Source organism: Oncorhynchus tshawytscha, linkage group LG11 (genome assembly GCF_018296145.1).
Source record: "Oncorhynchus tshawytscha isolate Ot180627B linkage group LG11, Otsh_v2.0, whole genome shotgun sequence".
NCBI classification, from domain to species: domain Eukaryota; kingdom Metazoa; phylum Chordata; class Actinopteri; order Salmoniformes; family Salmonidae; genus Oncorhynchus; species Oncorhynchus tshawytscha.
In genome coordinates, this window is record NC_056439.1 from 11,873,998 (window position 1) to 11,895,703 (window position 21,706).

Consider the following 21,706-nt stretch of genomic DNA (forward strand, 5'->3'; position numbering starts at 1 on the left):
AAAGTTTTGAGAATGACACAAATATACATTTTCACAAAGTCTGCTGACTCAGTTTGTATGATGGCAATTTGCATATACTCCAGAATGTTATGAAGAGTGATCAGATGAATTGCAATTAATTGCAAAGTCCCTCTTTCCCATGTAAATGAACTGAATCCCCAAAAAACATTTCCACTGCATTTCAGCCCTGCCACAAAAGGACCAGCTGACATCATGTCAGTGATTCTCTCGTTAACACAGGTGTGAGTGTTGACGAGGACAAGGCTAGAGATCACTCTGTCATGCTGATTGAGTTCGAATAACAGACTGGAAGCTTCAAAAGGAGGGTGGTGCTTGGAATCATTGTTCTTCCTCTGTCAACCATGGTTACCTGCAAGGAAACACGTGCCCTCAATGCTTTGCACAAAAAGGGCTTCACAGGCAAGGATATTTCTGCCAATAAGATTGCACCTAAATCAACCATTTCTCGGATCATCAAGAACTTTAAGGAGAGCGGTTCAATTGTTGTGAAGAAGGTGTCAGGGCGCCAAAGAAAGTACAGCAAGCACCAGGATCATCTCCTAAAGTTGATTCAGCTGCGGGATCGGGGCACCACCAGTACAGAGCTTACTCAGGAATGGCAGCAGGCAGGTGTGAGTGCATCTGCATGCACAGTGAGGCGAAGACTTTTGGAGGATGGCCTGGTGTCAAGAAGGGCAGCAAAGAAGCCATTTCTCTCCAGGAAAAACATCAGGAACAGACTGATATTCTGCAAAAGGTACAGGGATTGGACTGCTGAGGACTGGGTTAAAGTCATTTTCTCTGATTTTCTCTCCCCTTTCCGATTATTTGGGGCATCCGGAAAAAAGCTTGTCCAGAGAAGACAAGGTGAGCGCTACCATCAGTCCTGTGTCATGCCAGCAGTAAAGCATCCTGAGATCATTCATGTGTGGGGTTGCTTCTCAGCCAAGGGAGTGGGCTCACTCACAATTTTGCCTAAGAACACAGCCATGAATAAAGAATGGTACCAACACATCCTCCGAGAGCAACTTCTCCCAACCATCCAGGAACAGTTTGGTGACGAACAATGCCTTTTCCAGCATGATGGAGCACCTTGCCATAAGGCAAAAGTGATAACTAAGTGGCTTGAGGAACAAAATATATTTTGGGTCCATGGCCAGGAAACTCCCCAGACCTTAATCCCATTGAGAACTTGTGGTCAAACCTCAAGAGGCAGGTGGACAAACAAAAACCCACAAATTATGACAAACTCCAAGCATTGATTATGCAAGAATGGGCTGCCATTAGTCAGGATGTGGCCCAGAAGTTAATTAACAGCATGCCAGGGCAGATTGCAGAGGTCTTGAAAAAGAAGGGTCAACACTGCATATATTGACTCTTTGCATAAACTTCATGTAATTGTCAATAAAAGCCTTTGACACTTATGAAATGTTTGTAATTATACTTCAGTATTCCATAGTAACATCTGACAAAAATATCTGAAGACACTGAAGCAGCAATCTTTGTGGAAATTAATATTTGTGTCATTCTCAAAACATTTGGCCACAACTGTACATTTGAATTCTGTGACATTTTCTGGTTATAATTGTTTTTGAAAAGCAATTTAAACTGCTGTAATGAAAGTGATTTTGATGGATGGCAAAGATAACAGGCTTATGCGGTCCTTCGGTTACTGCCATATTCTAAATAGTTGTAGCGTGGGGGACAGCAAACAAGACATCAAGTACAAAACTTTTTATTTTATTTTTTATTTTCTATGATCAAAACTGCAAAACATCTAGAAAAATATACAACAAATGCTTAACTTTTCACAACATTGAACGTTTGAAAAAAAAGGAACATAAAAGTAAAGGAATATTCACATTTTTCCCCCATTATCGATTAAAAGCACATTCATTTCTTGTTCCTTTATTTTATAGCATCGTTTTTGTTTGTTGTCGTCGGTTATGCCAGGTTTTTATTAAACGTCGCCGCAGTAGCCCGAGTCGTTGGACAGCTGCGAGTTTGAGCTGCGGTTGGATGAGGAGTTCCAAATGTCCAGGTTCATGTGGGGGCCGAAAGGGTTGAAGCTGGAGTACTGCTTGGGGCGGCACATGCCCCCGGGCTCCCGGTTGAAGGGGGCGTGAGGTGGGGTGATGGGGCAGACGGGGGACACCGGGGACATGGGGACTGAGCGCTCGGGCTGGAAGTGGCTTTGGTATGGCTCACTCTGGGGGGTCCAGATGGAACCGAACAGACTGGACATGGGGGACAGGCTCCTGGTGCCAGGGAAATATGGCTACAGGGGAAACAAAGCGAGAGAGAGAAACAAAATATGGTTTAGAAAAGATATGGCACCATTTATTTTCCAAATAAATGATCATATTAAATGTTGCTGGACACTTCATTCATGGCAAAAATCTAAAAGTAAAGTTTATGAGAAGCTATGTTTGAATTCCTATACACACAATGTTCCCTTTAGAACTGTTGCCATTTTTAACCACTTCATGTGTCTGAAGGTACAAACTCTGCGATCACAGCGGGCCCAAAGAGAAAATCAAGTACTCTATAGGTCTACCGCTGACCAATCGGATGGCACAGATGACCGTGTCTGCAGTAACGTAGCAGGCATAAAAGAAAGCTACAGTAAAGTTGATACTGTGAGATTTCAAAATGAGATTTCAAAAATGACTAGAGAGACTGTCAATGAGTACAGCAAAGAGATGGTTTTTATAAGCCATAAAATGCATGTTCTTCCTATTTCCACTCAGCGCTACAACAAGCACTGCAACAGTAATGAATGAGTAGGAAAGTGCATATATAGGCTTGCATTGTTATTATTTGCGGCTTGTTTTTTTTAAATATCGAGGGATATTTCACTTTCTCTGTTCATAGGAGTAACAAATTTGTGCATGAAGCAGAAATAATGCGGTGTGACTCATGTTTCGCCATCATCTGGAAGACGGTGTCCCTTTTTGGTCAGTGTCAGTGGAGGAAAGGGACAGACCATCAGATGCAGGCACCATATGCCCAGTAAATATTTTTTATAAAAAGATAATTATTTGAACATATGCTCACTCAGCTGTGCTTCACAAGTAATACAATAATGGATATATTACTGATGTGATCATATAGCCTACCTCAAATTTTGAATTAGATTTTTTTTTAAATGTCCCGAACAACACATTGGCTGGGCAATTCAAGCAAAGCCAATATTCGGTCATAACGTATTGGGCCTATAGCTTACAGCACAAAACTCATTGCAACAATACTGTTTTAAATTGGTTAATGTTGCATAGGCTTACGTTTTGTAAATCATGTTTTAAAAAAAATCTGAGTGGTAGATCTCAGCTTGCATTTTGACTCAAATTGATCTTGACTCAGAAAAGGTTGGTGACAACTGTTCTAGAGTTTTCCCTGTTAACATTATCAACGTTTCCCTTTTCTGTAGCAATTGTGATCGAATCAACACAATATTCGCCACTTTCAGTGCAACAAACCGAAACTATGCAAGAGATTTTGTTGTAGGCAGAACACATTGGAGTAGGATTCTATTGCATTGATATGCACTATGCCAGCAGCATATCACCCTGCATACCACCCTGCATACCACTGCTGGCTTGCTTCTGAAGCTAAGCAGGGTTGGTCCTGGTCAGTTCCTGGATGGGAGACCAGATGCTGCCAAAAGTGGTGTTGGAGTGCCAGTAGGAGGCACTCTTTCCTCTGGTCTAAAAAAAATATCTCAATGTCCCAGAGCAGTGATTGGGGACAATGCCCTGAGTAGGGTGCCGTCTTTTGGATGGGATGTTAAACAGGTGTCCTGACTCTGAGGTCATTAAAGATCCCATGCACTTTTTGTAAGAGTAGGGGTGCTAACCCCGGTGTCCTGGCTAAATTCCCAATCTGGCCCTCAAACCATCACGGTCACCTAATAATCCCCAGTTTACAATTGGCTCATTAATCCCCCTCCTCTACACTGTAACTATTCCCACGGTCATTGATGCAAATGAGAATGTGTTCCTGGTAAAATAACAAATAAATAAAAATAAAAAACTACTCAGCCTGTACTCCACACAGACCAGTGCGGCATAAACAAATCAGAGCTGCAGTAGGCCTATATGCAAATAGACCATTGCCATATATGGATCTGTGCAATTTACTTTGAACTGGACTGTGAGTAGATGCGCTTGTTTTGAGAGCCACATGTAAACGTTATGTTCATATCCTTTGCTAGTTAGTGAGATATTAGCCCATTTGTAGTCAGCAATAGGGGCGTGATTGTTTCCTACAAGAGCGCAAAACGAATACACCTCTAGACATTTTTGAAAAGCAAGTCAGGTAAAGAGCCTTTTTTTTGTCTTAAAGATGCAGTGTTGTATTTTGAGACAGGCTTGAATAAACTAAGTAGCCAATAGGGCAGAGGGTAGCATAATTTGGGAATAATAATGCATTTTATTTTGTAAAGTGGTTTCTTGCATCAAACAACAACATTTTCAGTCACCTCCTTGTCTGAAGATTAATGTCAAGCCCTGCATGCTTTTTCCTCTTCAACAGTCTCATGGAATGTAGACCTACATTGAACACCACACATTGGCTGCTACTGTAGGCTGAATGATATAACTGCTATTTCCATGTTAAAATATTATGGGATGTATTTTCTCCATTGTTTTTTTATGGTAGGCTTACACTATGATCAAATAGCCACAGTAGCCTACAAGGCCACATTTAAAACTGTAATTTAACGCGGGTAGAGCCTCAGTGTTCAGAGTAAATGTTGGAAGTTGCACAGAATTTTCACAACAATCAAGTTTGTGCTCAGCAGACCAGAAATTTGCTCAGTGCCAAAAAATATTTGAGGGAACATTGCACACAAAACATTTGATAATGGAGGTGGTCATAATCTGGCTAAAAAAAATAAGCATAAAAGCTTCATTTTACAGCCCTGTCACCGCTAGTATTTTGGTATTTACTTTCTGGTTCTTGTTAGAAAACAATTCAATACAATGATGAGTACCATTTATGTGACTTTTACTAAGAATTAGGAAAAGAAAGGTATCATCTGTGTCATCAAGCGGTCAGTGACATTGTTTTGTCTAAATAACAGGTAAACAATGGTCTCTTTTATTTTTTTTACCTTTATTTAACCAGGCAAGTCAGTTAAGAACAAATTCTTATTTTCAATGACGGCCTAGGAACAGTGGGCTAACTGAATGTTCGGGGGCAGAACGACAGATTTGTACCTTGTCAGCTCAGGGGTTTGAACTTGCAACCTTCCGGTTACAAGTCCAATGCTTTAACCACTAGGCTACCCTGCCGCCCACTTTACCTCCCTTATCTCACCTCATTTGCTCACATCGTATATAGACTTGTTTCTACTGTATTATTGACTGTATGTTTGTTTTACTCCATGTGTAACTCTGTGTCGTTGTATGTGTCGAACTGCTTTGCTTTATCTTGACCAGGTCGCAATTGTAAATGAGAACTTGTTCTCAACTTGCCTACCTGGTTAAATAAATGTGAAAAAAATAAATAAATAAAGCCTAACCGAAAGACTATGATCAACATTGTATTGACCCATGCTGAGGCCAGAACCATGGTGGGTAGTTTGTGAAAAGTGGAAGTTTTCCACTCAAGAGAAGAAGACAAAGCCTCACTCCCTAGATTCCCATTCAAACCGCAGAGATTGCAGTTCCTATTTTATAAACTCTATTTTCTTTGTTATAAATCACACAGTAAGATTGTGATGTTAAGTTTGGTAACCACAGACAGCACACCAAAAGGGAAAAACAGAGGTTACAGAGGCCAAGGGCGTTTCAGAAAACAGACAGTCAACAAAACGGTAGCTCCACAGATTCAGATGAGTTACAATAACACTTATATTGATTTTCCACTTAAATAATTACAAACAATCCTTTATACTTTATATTAAAATCATAAATATATCATATTAAATACTACGCTTAACTGAGACAGATTTACTAAGTGTTTGCACATGCCTTTTTCAACAAAGAGAAACATTGGGGACGGATCAAAAAGGGCAAAATAAAGGTTTGAAGAAAAAATAAAGAATCTTAAGTGTAAATGAAGGCAGTTTCCTGTTTTAGCTTTTTCTTTGGTGCAGACACTTAGTAAACCTGCACAAAGTCGTGGTTAGGACTAGGTCATTGGCTGAGGCAGATGGGGACAGTAATGATAGATATTAGGGAGATTAATGTTGAATGGAGCCAGCAGCGGGTCCCGGGGGATTACCTTGCTGCCCACACAGCCGGCTGTATCCCAGGTTGAGGGAGCCTCCTGGGAACACTCCTCGCTCCAGCTGGGCCGGTGGCTGTAGGCTACCGCCTGGCTCTCTGGCTGGCACGGGAAACTGTTGTGGAAGTTGGTGTTGCCTGTGGACAGATGGTACAGATACAATGGTAAGTGTTTTTCCCATGATATTTCACCAGGTTGTACCATTGAGCTCAAATGCCCTTTTCAAGGGAGACCTGTATAAGACACACAATAACACAGTAGATTTGACACCTACCTGCTGACATGTAATAGCCCTGGCCACAGTATGCATACGGGCTGTTACATTGGCTGTTGGCACTGTTCCAAGGGAAGCTGTTCAAGAACACAAATATACATTAACGAAAACACAAAATCGTAAATGAGCTAACACACATAATTTCACAATAAAAAACGTATATGATTTGACAGGTAACCACATCACAGGGGTAAACACATTTGCATTTATTAAGGATCCCTGGAGTCCAGCAACATTAAAGGCAGTTACATATAATTACAAATATTACATGACATTACATTTCACAACACATTAAGTCTGTGCACTCAGGCCACTACTCCAGTACCACATATCAACAATACAAAAGCCATACGCGTGTGTAGAGTGCGTGTGTTATGTGTATGCGTGTGCCTGTGTCTCTTCACAGTCCCCGCTGTTCCATAAGGTGTATTTTTATTTTAAAAAATGCATATATATATATATATATATATATATATATATATATATATACACACATATCTGATTCCACTGCTTGCATCAGTTACCTGACGTGGAATAGAGTTCCATGTAGCCATGGCTCTATGTAGCACTGTGCGCCTCTCATAGTCTGTTCTTGACTTATTAATAGTGGTTTTAAGAAGGCAGAGCAGCGCTTTATTATGGACAGACTTCTCCCCATCTTAGCTACTGTTGCATCAACACCTCCAAGCAGTTTAGTCACCTCAACTTGCTCAATTTCCACATTATTTAATAGAATATGTAGTTGAGGTTTAGGGCTTAGTGAATAATTTGTCCCAAATTACAATGCTTTTAGTTTTAGAAATATTTAGGACCAACTTATTTCTTGCAACCCATTCTGAAACTGACGGCAGCTTTTTGTTAAGCGTTTCAGTAATTTCACTCGCTGTAGTAGCTGACGTGTAAAGTGTTGAGTCATCCGCATATATAGATACAGAGAATTCCTGATTCCATCTGGATTTTGTTGGAGGCTTCCATTAAAGAACAACCTTTGTGTTCTGTTAGACAGGTAACTCTAAATCAACAATATATTTGGGGGTGTAAAGCCATAACACATACGTTCTTCCAGCAGCAGACTATGATCGATAATGTCAAAAGCCGCACAGAAGTCTAACAAAACAACTACTGCAAATCTTTTTATTATCAATTTCTCTCAGCCAATCAGTCATTTGTGTAAGTGTCGTGCATGTTGAATGTCCTTCCCTATAAAGTGTTGAAAGTCTGTTGTCAATATGTTTACTGTAAAATAGCATTGTAGCATAAATACAAATAAATATGGTCGAACACAATTTGGTAACAGGCTGATTGGTCGGCTATTTGAGCCAGTTAAGGGGCTTTTACAATTCTTGGGTAGCGGAATGACTTTTGCTTCCCTCTAGGCCTGAGAGCACACACTTTCTTATAGGCTTAGAATGAAAATATGGTAAATAGGAGTCACAATATTGTACGCTATTATCCTCAGCAATTTTCCATCCAAGTTGTCAGACCCAGGTGGATTTTTTCACCTCTTCCACACTCACTTTTCGGAATTCAAAATGACAATGCTTGTCTTTCATAATTTGGTCAGATATACTTGGACGTGTCGTGTCAGCGTTTGTTGCTGGCATGTCATGCTTAAGTTTGCTAATCTTGCCGATGAAAACAAATCATTAAAGTAGCTGGCAAGGTGCTGCAAAGCGTATTACCATCCTTCATTTATCTTTGTTTCATAGGATAGTTTATTCTTTTCATTCAGCTTAGTCACATGATGTCTCAGTTTGCAGTACTGTACATTTGCCAATAGGTTGTGCAACCAGACTTATTCGCCATTCCATTTGCCACATTCCTCTCAACCATAAAATGTTTCAATTCCTCATCAATCCACAGGGATTTATCCGTTTTTACAGTTATTTTCTTAATGGGTGCATGCGTATTATTAACTGGAAAAAGCAATTTCATAAACGTGTAAAGTTCAGCGTCTGGTTGCTCCTCATTTACACACCAGCAAATGTTATTTACATCATCAACATAGGAATCACTACAAATGTATGACCTCTTATACACTATATTAGGCCCAGCCTTTGGAACTTTGGTTTTCCTAGATATGGCTACTATATTGTGATCACTACATTCGATGGATTTGGATACTGCTTTAAAGCAAATTTCTGCAGCATTAGTAAAGATGTGATCAACACATGTTGATGAATTCATTCCTATGCTGTTTGTAGGTTGACTGATAACATGAACCCAGAGTGGGGGTGGTGCAGCGGTCTAAGGCACTGCATCTCAGTGCAAGAGGTGTCACTACAGTTCGAATCCAGGCTGTATCCCATACGGCCGTGATTGGGAGTCCCATAGGGCGACGCACAATTGGCCCAGCATCGTCCAGGTTTGTCCTGGGTAGGCCGTCATTGTAAATAAGAATTTGTTCTTAACTGACTTGCCTAGTTAAATAAAGGTTACAGTTTGAAGCTTTTTCTTGAGTGGGAAGCTTGATGAAAGCCAGTCAATATTAAGGTCACCCAGAAAAATATACCTCTATTGATATCACATACATTATCAAGCATTTCACACATATTATCCAGTTACTGACTGTTAGCAGTTTGTGGTCTATAGCAGCTTCCCACCAGAATGGGCTTTAGGTGACGCTGGTGAACCTGAAGCCATATTACTTCAACAGTATTTAATATGAGATCCTTTCTAAGCTTTACAGGAATGTGGCTCTGAATATAGACAGCAACACCTCTACCACTGGCATTTCTGTCTTTTCTGTAGATGTTATAACCATGTATTGCTACCACTGTATCATCAAAGGTATTATCTAAGTGAGTTTTAGAATATGAATGTCATCTATTCATGAACCTTGTTTCTTAGGTAACATATGTTAATGTGCGCTATTTTTAGCACTCTCCTGGCATTCTTGATTGTTTTAATTGCTTTACTGGGAAGCTTATGAGAAGTAGGTAGACATGAGAATGCTTGTTATGTTTGAGGTAATAGTGCAGGGTGAGCTGCACACAGTCGACTTCCTACTAGGGCACACCACCTCAGGTCTATAAACTCTGGTTCATAGGCAAATGCTTACTGTATACAATAGCTGTATGATTGACATGGCCTGACAATCAAAAATGGCTTCCTAAGCTACAACATGATTGTAGAAAAGACACAATTTGTAAATTTCCTCTTGGCTTAGTGACATACCCATTGAAGGGGGCTGAGGCTTGAGGTACGTAGGGCACGGCCTCTGAGGCGTTGTACCTGAACTCATTGGTGAGGGGCACAGAGGGAGCCGACCAAGTCTCCTCAGGAAAATACTGGCCCGCCACATCTGAGAGAGAAGAGGGAAACAATTAACATAGAGCATTTATAACAAGGTAAGCAGTAACACAGGCTTTATAGTAGGGTTGGAGAAAAAGCCTGCATACTTGGCTGTCCAGAAAGAGGGTTGGTCATCCCCGATTTATGACACCAAACATTTACAGCAATCGCACTCATTCGCGAAACGCATTTATGCAATGACAAAACAAAACAATACCCTTTGCATGCTAATTTTATAGCACTTCCCTTTTTGAGATCAACTTTCTATTTATAACAGACAGGACATTTTACACACAGATTCTGATGTCCAGGTATGTCAACATTTATTGACTGAGCACTTCACTCACCCATGGTGCTGTCCGTGCGGGCTTCTACAGAAGCGAAGCTGGGGGCAAAGCTGGGGGGCACTGGGGCGGGCTCTGTTGGGCTTTGGCAAGGCTCCTTCCTGTACAGGTTATTCATGCTGCACACCAGGGGACATATATAGCACTTTGAGATTATGTGTGTAATGAAAAGCACTTAAAAAATGTATTTTTATTGGAACTTTGACTTCTCCATTAGGGTTGATAGGATCAAAGTGTCTTTGTCAGTAAGGACTTTTAGAATGATAGTACACTTCTTGAAACACTATAAGAGTGGTTCAGTTGGTTAGAGTATGGCCGGGCCTGCCACACTACAGTTGAGGGTTGAACTGTAAGTAGCTTAATATAAAATAGTCTGCTAAATGACCATAAGAGTATGTCTTCCATTCTATGTGGTTGCTGTGTGTGTTTACATGTGTGTATTTATCTGTCTGTGTTTGTGCGATTAAATCAGTTAATGTGTGTGTGTGTGTGTGTGTGTGTGTGTGTGTGTGTGTGTGTGTGTGTGTGTGTGTGTACCTCTGGGCCTTGTAGGTGGAGTTCATGGTCTGGTAGCAGTCCCTCTCGGCTGGGTAGACGCCGTATTGCATGGAGTCCCCTGTGGACACAGACACACAGCTACAAATCACAACTCTGACCCTGCTTTCTGATGTAAACATGTTAGTTCATTCATCCTTTTTCTACTATATCAGCATCAGAGAGGGAGAGAGAGCGTGGGAGTAGTAATGTTAATCGAAATTGTTAAAACATTTAAATAACAATTCTAATAAATGCAACAGTAAAAATATTACAAACTTTTAGATTTTTTTTTTTAATCAATCAGATATTGACTGAATTTTTGCACATAAAACATTGTACTGGCACGGACAAATAACGAATGGAGTTCAGGCATTTTGGTGGGAATTCAGGTATTACATTTATTATAAAATGTCAATGTTTTTATTCCCAGGTGTTTTTTTAATACTTTGTGATAGAATTAACAATATTATGTGCCTCATTTGCCTGGGTGTATTTGCATTCATTAATACATTTATATAAAGGGCCTACCTGCACTGTCTAGACAGCCTCATGAATGATTCATTATTGTTGTCATGTTCTCTTGCATAATTCAATAAGTGTGTCAAGAGAAGGATAACCATGCATTTTTAAAATCAAAACACTAGCTCTAGATTACACCTATTTATACCTGCTTTCCATTGTTTGCGAGATCAGACATAATATCACTATAATCGAAGCTTTAATTTTCAGAAGTTGCTTTGACTTCAGCGCCACTAGTTTGCAAACATTTGAACTAAATCATTACTTTTTTTCCCGATTGCACATAAATCTAAACCGATCAAAATAAGATATCTTTCTTGTGATGTAACTGTCGAGACGGTGCGTTAAATCCCAGACGTTGTGTTAGCGTTCTTATAGATGCACAGGAAAACCAATATATTCCATTGAGCCCATTTCAGCCATTACCAGAGTGGGTTTGGCAGGTCATTAGAAACATTTCTGGGGTCCTTATGTCAACGAGAAAAAACCAATGGCACGAGCAAGTGTGATAAAGAGTCATCAGAGTAAGAGATTTAAGTGACAAGTGGCACCCCTCAAAACACAGGAAATAGATGGCTGAGAGAGAGAGCTGTAGACAGAGAAAGAGGGAGAGAGAAAAATGGGCGGAGAAAAAGAGAGATGGGGAACAGGTGAGGTGAAAGATGGATGCAACATTTCCATGTCTGATGAGGTGTACACTTAGGTGGATTCAGAGATGGGGAATTTGAGAATCTCAGCCCTAACCAAGACAGACAAAGTCACTCAGAGCCAAAGTACAAGAAAACATCTGGCCTAACCTAACCCAGCACCACGGTGCTCTGTAGAGTCTCCAGTCCCACTTCCAACTACCCCCCCAGGCCTCGGAACTCCAGAGCATAGGTCCGGACCTACTATTCTGGAGTGAAAGGAGGACATTTTGATGAGAAGCACATGTGCGGGATGGAATGGAGACACGTGGCTATGCTGATGAAAGACAGAGCTACAAATGAGACGGGGAGAGAGTTGGGAATAGTAAAGGAGCAATATGTAGGGACCAGGGGAAAAAAAACACAGTCCCTAAAGTTAATCTGTGACTCTAGGGCAGGGTTCTCTAACCCTTCCTGCAGGCTTCCTGCAGGTAGCCTAGCGGTTGGGCCAGTAACCGAAAGGTCATTGGTTCAAATCCCCAAGCCACATATGTGAAAAACTATTGTTATTAACTAACCGTGGCGCTAGATTAGGGTTAAAGTGAAAACCTACAGGACGGTAGCTCTCCTGGAACAGGGTTGAAGAGCCCTGCTCTAGGGGCACGTTCCTGATAAGAGCAGCGCAGTGGTTGTGACAGTGTATGCACTTTCCCCGTCCAAGGTGCTGCAGTAGCGAGTGGGGGGAATGTGTATACACTGAGTGTACAAAACATTGGGAACACCTTCCTAATATTGAGTTGCAACCCCCTTTTGCCCTCAGAACAACCTCAATTCGTCGGGGCAAGGACTCTGCAAGGTGTTGAAAGCATTCCACAGAGATACGAGGTCATGTTCACTCCAATGCTTCCCACAGTTGGATGTCCTTTGGGTGATGGACCATTCTTGATGCACACATGTGAAAAACCCAGCAGTGTTGCAGTTCTTGACACACAAAACTGGTGCGCTTGGCATCTACCACCATACACCTTTTCAAAGGCACTTCAATCTTTTGTCTTGCCCATTCCCTCTGAATGCACACATACACACATAATCCATAATTGTCTCAAGGCTTAAAAATCCATCTTTAACCTGTCTCCTCCCCTTCATCTACACTGATTGAAGTGGATTTAACAAGTGACATCAATAAGGGTTCATAGCTTTCACCTGGATTCACCTGGTCCGTCTATGTCATGGAAAGAGCATCATGTACTGTATACTCAGTGTATAGATAAAAGTGTGCTTGTGTGTGTGTTGTATATAGTGCAGTGTGTGTGTATGTGTGTGTGTGTGAGCGTGCATACTGCAGTAGTGCGTTCATACTTTTCCTGGCTGAGGTAGTGCAGTGGTGTGTGCGGTGGCGTGGGTTGTCGGGGTCCTTGTCTCCCTCAACGCTGCTGGCAGAACTCCAGCTGCCCCAGCTGCCGCGGCTGGCCCGCACGCTACCTGATGAGCTGCCCGAGTCTGAGCCCGATTCGCAAGCCATGCGCCGCTCCACACACTTCCGCCGTGGCCGCACCAGACACACACCTAGAACAGGAAGGAGGGCAAGAGATGTTGAGGACTGTGTAAAGCCTGTGGCCGATGCAGTAACACTCCAAGGCCAGTCAAATATACCGCTCAATCCCTTCAATCCCCATGGCCAACCTTCCTAAGGTTCTCCCACTTGCATATCTTTCCTTCTGTTTCCAACTGTTTAAATGAAAATGTAAAGAAAGAAAGAGATGCTGAGGACTGTCCAATGTTTAATATAAAATGTCAATCTACTAACTTTAACTCATTCACTCTCGTCTTTAGCCATTGCATTTAATTGGGAATTCCCAATGTTTCTGATAATGTGGCAAAACTGGACATGTACTGTAACATCTACCATGTGAATGTGTTAGAAAAAGAAAAAAGGCACTTTGGCACCTTCTTGTGGTCAGTCAGGTGTAAAGACACTTAGAGATGTCCATATCATCATCACAGACACAGCAGAATGCTTGTAACAGGATGGTGGTTTAGGTGAGGGGTAGGGTTTAACTTTGGTCAAGTTAACCACAGACTGGCAGATATAGCCACAGGTTATCAAGTGGTTGAAGGGTGTAACCATAGATGTTCCAGCTTTTTGAGTGTATGTGTGTGTTTGTGTTTGTCAGGGTTTCCGTTATCCGGTAATAGCCTGCTCTTGGCCTATAAAATATGAAACTGCTCGCGATGGAACAAACATTTGCGTGTAGCCTACTGAGGTGTGCGCATTGCTGCGTGTATAATGTGAAGAAATAATAGTTGATCACCATTTTAAGCTAAACGTTGTGATCTGTTGAGTCAAACTCATTGCTTTTTAACAGATTTTTTTATTTTAAGTGTAGCCTAGGCCTACTGGTTGTATGAATTTGGGATCCATCGTCTCACAACTGTCCCAGAGTATGTTTGGAATAGGCCATTTCTTTCTCGATAAGCTGACCAATAGAATAGGTAAATGTTTATACCATGGGGGATAGTAATTGACATAGGCTAGTGATTTTGCTGTTCGTTATTCTTCTTCTTGGCTGAGGAAAAGTACATGTGGACAGTTCTTCTAACATCTTCAAAGTGCACATCAGAATTCGGTATTCCGCACGTTGCATTCTCGACTTGCATGTTCTGTTAATATGAATTACCACCATCTAAAATGTGATTTCTGTCATTCTGCGAACCATGGGTGGACGGCCTAATCAGTTACGCACCCAATGCATATGAGTCCGGCAGATTTCTTAAATGTCCGGTCAATTAAAAGGTTGCTGGTCAAATTTCCGCCGCCACATTTTCCTAACGGAAACCCTGGTGTGTGTATGTATATGTACCCACCGTTCTGTTTGAGGGGGCTGCCGGGGTTGGGGCTGGGCTTTGGTGCGTCTGTTTTTCCTGTGGAGCAGCGGTTCCGAGTGCGGGTTCCGTTCATATTCTGTTGTTGTTCTCCCGTTCTCCACTCCGGCTCCCTCTCCTGCTCTGACATCACAACCACGCTGTGTTCAGGTAGCCTGTGGGAACAGCAAAGACCAATGTCCCTTTTCAATGTCTTCACATTTCCTGCAGTGATTCTACAATCAACAGGGTTACAAACCTTCAACACAGCTGAATGTTCTACTATAAACGCCTGCTGAGGGTAGCTAATTAACGGTTGTTTCTTAAATTTAAATCAATCCCAAATCGAAATAATCAAATTCACCATTTCACTTTCTACCCAACGTGAAATGTTTTACTTTTGGTCAATGAACAATAGCCGCGGTGTGAATTAGGTGCATCACATCTGTGTGGGATGAATAGGTTCATCCCAAGCAATGACTTATTGAAGATTGTCCTTTGAGTGCTGTCAATTTCATTCAAAATGGAATTCTGCACCAAACCATTTGTCAAGATTAATTTGTAAGTGAGCACGCTGTCTATCGCCGTCTATCGATTTGAAGATGCCAGGTACCCAGAAATCCCCTCTGTGTTCTTCTTGCGACTCTTTTTTGCCTTGTTGTTCCCGGCTGGGACACCAGCCTCTGCCTTCTTCCTCTGGCTTTTACCATCCTCTTTGGTCTGGAGGGAGAGAGAACGAGAGAAAGATTACGTTCACATTTCCACGCTGTACTGAAGTACTACGATTGCACACAAAAAAATCTCTACAGAGCTGTAGGAGAAACCAGGCTACAAGCATCAATCAGAGCGAGCTATCAAATAAAACCAAGTAATAGCCAATTGATCACCCTGTGTATCACCTCCAGCTCAGAGTTGTCCCTTTTCTCTGTTGTGTCCCTCTTCTCTGCAAACTGCGAATGTGTACCGAGGTCATATCCTTTCTCTGTCACGGGGCTGCACAGCAGGAGACCAGGTCGGGGGCCCGGGCCCACAGTGACATTGTCGGGGAAGCCGGCCTGTGTTTCCACGGGAAACATAACCGCCGCCGGCCCCTTGCTGTCCTCCCCCTGGGCGGCGCTCTGTGGGTGAGCTTCCTTAAAGTGCTGTGTCGTTTTCTTAACGTCGATTTGACAGAGGAACGTGGGCTCGTTGTTGTTGCAGGCGTCCGTGCTCAGGTAAGGTTCCAGGGTTCCCAGGTCGGGAGTTAGGTCTAGTTCCAGCTCTTCCTCGGGCACCGTCACCGCTGTGGCGGAGGAGCTGGTTTTGTACTTGCCGTAGTAAACAGACACCTTATGTTTCTTCTGTGGCTGGGAGGGGGTGGTGGAGGCACCCTTCTTGGAGGAGGAGGAAGAGGAGAAGGGCTGTGGTCGGGGTGTGGAGCCGTTGGCCAATGCCGGGGAGCCACGCCCCTTTCCTTTGTCGGAGTTGTGGCAGGTCTCCACGTACGTCTTGCAGCTTCCCTTCATTTTACTGGACACGGACAACAACCAGTTAGAGACTATGTATGTGTAAACCCATACCAGTGCATTATCTCCAGCTAATCAAATGGGTGATAAGCTTCATTTAAAGAACAAAATTAGTTCAGGTTTATGTAGATAACATGCAACTACTTTTACAACATGGTTGATGGAACACTTTTACTGGAGTGTTATATCAAGTACCACCAAAACATCTAACTTGAATCATGTTTTATATTGGTAATTAACCATGTAAAACTGTTGATGTAGGGTACAAATATTTGATTGGAAACGGGTCTTACTTGACTCCGTTGGGGTTGATGTTGTTGACGGGGCCGTTGTCCCGGGACAGGGCAGAATTGTAGATGCTCCGGGTGGTGGGGCTGGAAAACTGAGACAGGATGTACTGGGCCTGGTGGAAAGCCATCAGACAAACACCCGCCAGGGAGAAGCTGAGAGGAGAGAGAGGGGATATGGCCGGTTATTCATTGGTGATACCAGTGCAACAAATTGACAGAAAGAAGTAGACACCGGTAATCTGCTTGGGGAGTCAAAGTCCATTGTCTTTCAAACTAAAACCTCTTTAATGCAACAACAAAAAAATCATGACGCTGTGTACGACATTGGCTTTTCTTCACACAGCATTGGCACTAAGTTAGTACTGATCTATGCCTCTCGGGGTGGCACTGACCAGGTGAAGATGAGGGTGACCACCCAGAATGTCTCCTCCCAGCTGGGTCTGGGCACCACTTGAGCACAGAGGGGCAGCATGTGGTGGGGCAGCGTCACGTTGAGGGTGAAGGGGAACAATGAGCCGCGCGACGTCACCAGGGTCAGGTCCCGGATCACCCAGGACGACGTGAAGTCTGGAGTGAAGCTGGAGGAGGGAGAGAGGGGGGTGGAGAAAGAGAGGGAGGAAGGAGGGAGAAGGTGGAGCAAGAGACGGGGAGGGAGAAGGTGGAGCAAGAGAAGGGGAAGGAGAAGGTGGAGTAGGAGAAGGGAAGGGAGAAGGTGGAGCAAGAGAAGGGGAGGGAGAAGGTGGAGCAAGAGAAGGGGAGGGAGAATGTGGAGCAAGAGAAGGGGAGGGAGAATGTGGAGTAAGAGAGGAGGAGGGAGAAGGTGGAATAGGAGAAGGGGAGGGAGAAGGTGGAGCAGGAGAAGGGAAGGGAGAAGGTGGAGCAAGAGAAGGGGAGGGAGAAGGTGGAGCAAGAGAAGGGGAGGGAGAAGGTGGAGCAAGAGAAGGGGAGGGAGAAGATGGAGCAAGAGAAGGGGAGGGAGAAGGTGGAGCAAGAGAAGGGGAGGGAGAATGTGGAGCAAGAGAAGGGGAGGGAGAATGTGGAGTAAGAGAGGAGGAGGGAGAAGGTGGAATAGGAGAAGGGGAGGGAGAAGGTGGAGCAGGAGAAGGGAAGGGAGAAGGTGGAGCAAGAGAAGGGGAGGGAGAAGGTGGAGCAAGAGAAGGGGAGGGAGAATGTGGAGTAAGAGAGGAGGAGGGAGAAGGTGGAGCAGGAGAAGGGGAGGGAGAAGGTGGAGTAAGAGAAGGGGAGGGAGAAGATGGAGTAAGAGAAGGGGAGGGAGAAGATGGAGTAAGAGAAGGGGAGGGAGAAGATGGAGTAAGAGGAGAGAGAGCAAGCGAGCGATGAAGGGGGAAAAGAGGAAGGTGAAAAGGAAGTGGGGGAGATTACGAGAAGGGGTGAGAGGGTAGACAACCAAAGAGGAAAGAAAGAGGGGGACGTGGAGATAGAGAAAATATAAGTTGAGACAGTGGGGGGAAAAGGAGAGAAGGAGATGAGAGGTCAATGAGCGATACAAATGTCCAAAAACAATTACTTGATATGTCTCGTATAACAACAAATGATCGACTGAACAACACAAACGTCTTGATATGTTCGGACTGAATACAAAAATGATACATCCATTTTTCTTTCATTACTTTATGTACCCTTCACTTGAAAGTAACCTGAAGCATGTACACTACTGCTGAGTTAATACAAAATATGTTCACATAAAAAAAGGTTCAACAACAATCTGCGTCCATTCTTCCGACATTTGACTTACGCAATGGTGATCTCGGACGAGGAGTTGTGGTCCAGGCTGAATGACCTGCACTGCAGCACCTCGAAGCCGAAGCCCTGGCACTTGTAACCGTTGATGTTCATGGACGTGACCGTAAGAGGCAGCTCCCCGGCGTTCTCCACCTTGAAGCTCTTCCGGATGGCAAACAGAGGCTTGTTGGCGCGCAGGCCTGGGAGGTAGATGGGAGGAAGCATTTTTTGTTTGATGCATAAAGAACTTAGGAAATAGATGAATGTAGCCAGCCACACACTCTTAAGAACAGTAGAGCAAGACAAGGGCTGAGTCCCAAATGGCACCTTATTCCTTCTATAATGCACTACTTTTGACCAGGGTCCCTACTTTTGACCAAGTATGTCACTATAAAGGGAATAGGGTGACATTTGGTGTGCCACCAAGGATTAACTAGCCTAGGTAGGAGAACACACAGATAAGACACGCTTTATTGTCCGTTTAATTACAATAAATCTGCTTTGTGCCATTAAAAGGAGTTTATTACAGGTTGTACAGCAGAACTACCACACTAAGACAATGATTAAGCAGCCTAGTTTCAAAGTCAAGGGCCTTATAAATTGAGTTTGAATTCCAAATTTGATATCCTACCAATTAACCTGAAAGGCATTGCATTCAATTTTCCAATATCACAAAGCATCGTCATTTGCCTTGACTAATGAATTGTATTAGTAATGCATTCAAATATTGATAAACATCTAATAAGATCTAGCTACATACAGTGCATACACTTAGGGGTGGGCGGTATACCGTGTTTTACGATATAACGGTATTCCACACCTAGCCCCTCTTCCTTTGCGCATTTGCTGTTCCTCGACCACGAGACACTTGCGTTTAGTCTGCATGCAGCACAGCAACAACGTTGATGACAACGATGCTGTTTTCAATTTGCTTCTTAATATAAATCCACTAGCATTTTATAATTACACTTAGTTTGTGTTTCTTACATCTGCAAACAGCTAGTTTGTCTTTTCTTAGCAAGTTGGGTCTTAATCTTGTTAGCCACTAATGCTAATTAATAGTTAGCTGGCTAGCATACCAACATGGCAGTGATGGTGTTGACCTAAATCAGCATGTTGTTTGTGCAACAGTCTCTTCTAAATCAAAGAGGAATACGCAAAGCATGAATATGTTAGATACATGAAGTAGCCAAGAGAAAATATTAAATGTAGCCAAAGATTATAGGGTCTCCTAGGAAACACTTATTAACACTTTGGTTCCTACCCTGTCACAATAACTCCTCCCTGGCATTTTAATTTATTGTCATGTCAAACAACACTGTATTCAAAGTGCCCACTATTATATTCTAACTATAGAATTAAAATAATCATTAGTTCACCCAAGTGTTGTACTCTAAATCACAAGTCAAATCACAATTGCAACATTTGGTTAAAAAAACAAGGCCTAGATTGTTTGCCCATATCGTGCAGCCCTACGTGGCAGTGTGGAAATGATCTCAAATAAGTGCAGGAAACACAGAAATGTATGAAAATGTTTGGTTGAATTGAACAGCATAAAACAAATCAAAATGGAGAAAGACCCATTGGAATCACTTAGAATGTTTGTGTTGCCAGCCTAGGGTCACATATTACTCATACAGCAAATGTAGAACTTTTAGTATTCAAAAATATAAAATCCCACCCTTTTTTTATGTTGTGATATGATATTTTGGCCATATCACCCAGCCCTACATATACCGCACTTAAATGAAATATAATCAAACCCTATCATTGATGATTTTTGTGGAGTAACACACTGGTTGTTGTTATTGCCACTAGGAGCACAAACTAGATTTTCTCTCAATGAGAGATTACAAATATAAAATGAACCGAGTGGTTGGCTCACCGTCTCGGCATTCCATGAGGGTGGACTGAGGGACATTGAAGCGTAATGAGGCCCCGGGGCCCGGCAGCTTGCCACCCACTCTCAGCAGCTCCTTGGACCCATGGCCCCGCACCGTCACCATGTCAAACACTGTCAGGTTGTTCCTGAGACAGAGACACCAAGGAACAGAGAAAGAAAAAAGGAGAAAGAGAGTCAGACGGGCTCAAGACTCAGCTCCCCGACTTCCTGTTCCTCACAAACCAACAGCAGAGTGACAAACAAGACTTGAACAGAATGGCAACTCAACACTAGACAGTCACCAATGCTGTGATTCACCAAAACCCGACACACAGCACATGGCACCATACTCATATCTGTCAAATGTCATTAAAATACCTGGTGCCATCTAGTTTGGCTACATTATTGACCAAAACAACCACAAATGCAGAAAAACATCACGTACAAATCTATGTTCGCATAGTACTGCAATAACTACTGTAATATCAGTGCTCATATCAAAATCGTGCATGCACGAAAGACTGCAACTACTGGTACCAGTATGCAACAATTGGGGGGAATTATTCACAGTACTGTTTATGTGGCCATTTTGTGTTTGTTAGTTCATATGAAATATTTCTAAACGTGTCATAATGTAGAGGTGACAATTATAGTGTACCTGATGAGTAGGATGGTGGTGGTGGGTTTGTGTTCAGAGGGGGTGAACACCACGGCCACCTCCCTGCTCTCCCACGGCTGGAGGAGGAGACGCAGGACTCCCTCACCCCCCTGCAGACAACACAGAGGGCGAGGGTTAGTGGAAATGGTTCATATATCACTGCATAGCACACTTTATATAGCAAGTATTTTTCAACTGCAGTCTCCTGGACAGCTGAAAAATTTCTGGGTTTGTCTGTATCAGGCATATCAAGAGTAGGAGTGCTGATTTCGGATCAGGTCTTGCCTGTCCATGAAACCTTATTCATTTTGATCTAAAAGGGCTGAGACGCTTGGCTTTCATTCTCTACTAATCATGGACCGATTCAGACCTGGGACACCAGGTGAGAGGCCAATGATTGAAGACCGCATTGGTTTCCCATAACTAGAGCAGGGTATCTCAATCCATTCCTGGGGGGGGGACCCCCAGGGGGTTCACATATTTGTGCTAGCCCAGGACTAACCTGGATTCCCTAGGAGTGGATTGAACAAATCTGAGCTGGAGTGTCAAAAGAAAGGAATTACTAAAACACATGCATCAAAATGCAATTAGGACCAAAGAATAATGCAATAAAAAGACAGGAAATAGCCGCTCAATGTTTGCCGCAAGGCTGGTGACTTAGCTAGCGATCCACCATAGGTCAATAAAATACCACACTTGGGAGCAGCAAACATTTCCTGTCATTTCATTGTAATGGGGTGGGGTGAAGTTTCCCCTAGGTACAAATCTAGGATCAGCTTCCCCTCTGCCAGTCCTAACCTTAACCATTAATGGGGGAAATGGAAAACTGACCCAAGATCCACATTTAGGGGCAACATCACACTAGGGCTTGGAATTGCCAGGGACCTCACGATACAATATTATCAGGATACACAATACTGTACAGTATTATATTATATTGA

At 42.9% G+C, this 21,706-nt stretch overlaps 1 protein-coding gene across 11 annotated transcripts in view; it reads right to left on the reverse strand.

The window, feature by feature from the left end:
• Positions 1–1,724: 1,724 nt before the first annotated feature.
• Positions 1,725–21,706, reverse strand: part of LOC112261429 (transmembrane protein 131-like) — a 99,055-nt gene continuing 79,073 nt past the window's right edge. For 9 of the 11 annotated variants that reach the window (XM_024436738.2, XM_024436735.2, XM_024436733.2 and 6 more), the window contains 15 exons: positions 20,766–20,875; positions 20,111–20,253; positions 18,239–18,425; positions 16,875–17,060; positions 16,486–16,635; positions 15,575–16,196; positions 15,301–15,407; positions 14,691–14,863; positions 13,185–13,391; positions 10,681–10,759; positions 10,147–10,262; positions 9,683–9,809; positions 6,506–6,582; positions 6,229–6,368; positions 1,725–2,278 (listed from right to left, as the gene is read on the reverse strand). In XM_024436738.2, coding sequence (XP_024292506.2) covers positions 1,961–2,278; positions 6,229–6,368; positions 6,506–6,582; positions 9,683–9,809; positions 10,147–10,262; positions 10,681–10,759; positions 13,185–13,391; positions 14,691–14,863; positions 15,301–15,407; positions 15,575–16,196; positions 16,486–16,635; positions 16,875–17,060; positions 18,239–18,425; positions 20,111–20,253; positions 20,766–20,875 — 2,742 coding nt within the window. In that variant the 3' untranslated portion in view covers positions 1,725–1,960. The remainder of the gene's footprint in view (positions 2,279–6,228; positions 6,369–6,505; positions 6,583–9,682; positions 9,810–10,146; positions 10,263–10,680; positions 10,760–13,184; positions 13,392–14,690; positions 14,864–15,300; positions 15,408–15,574; positions 16,197–16,485; positions 16,636–16,874; positions 17,061–18,238; positions 18,426–20,110; positions 20,254–20,765; positions 20,876–21,706) is intronic. The other 2 variants (XM_024436736.2, XM_024436734.2) reach the window with 2 other exon arrangements.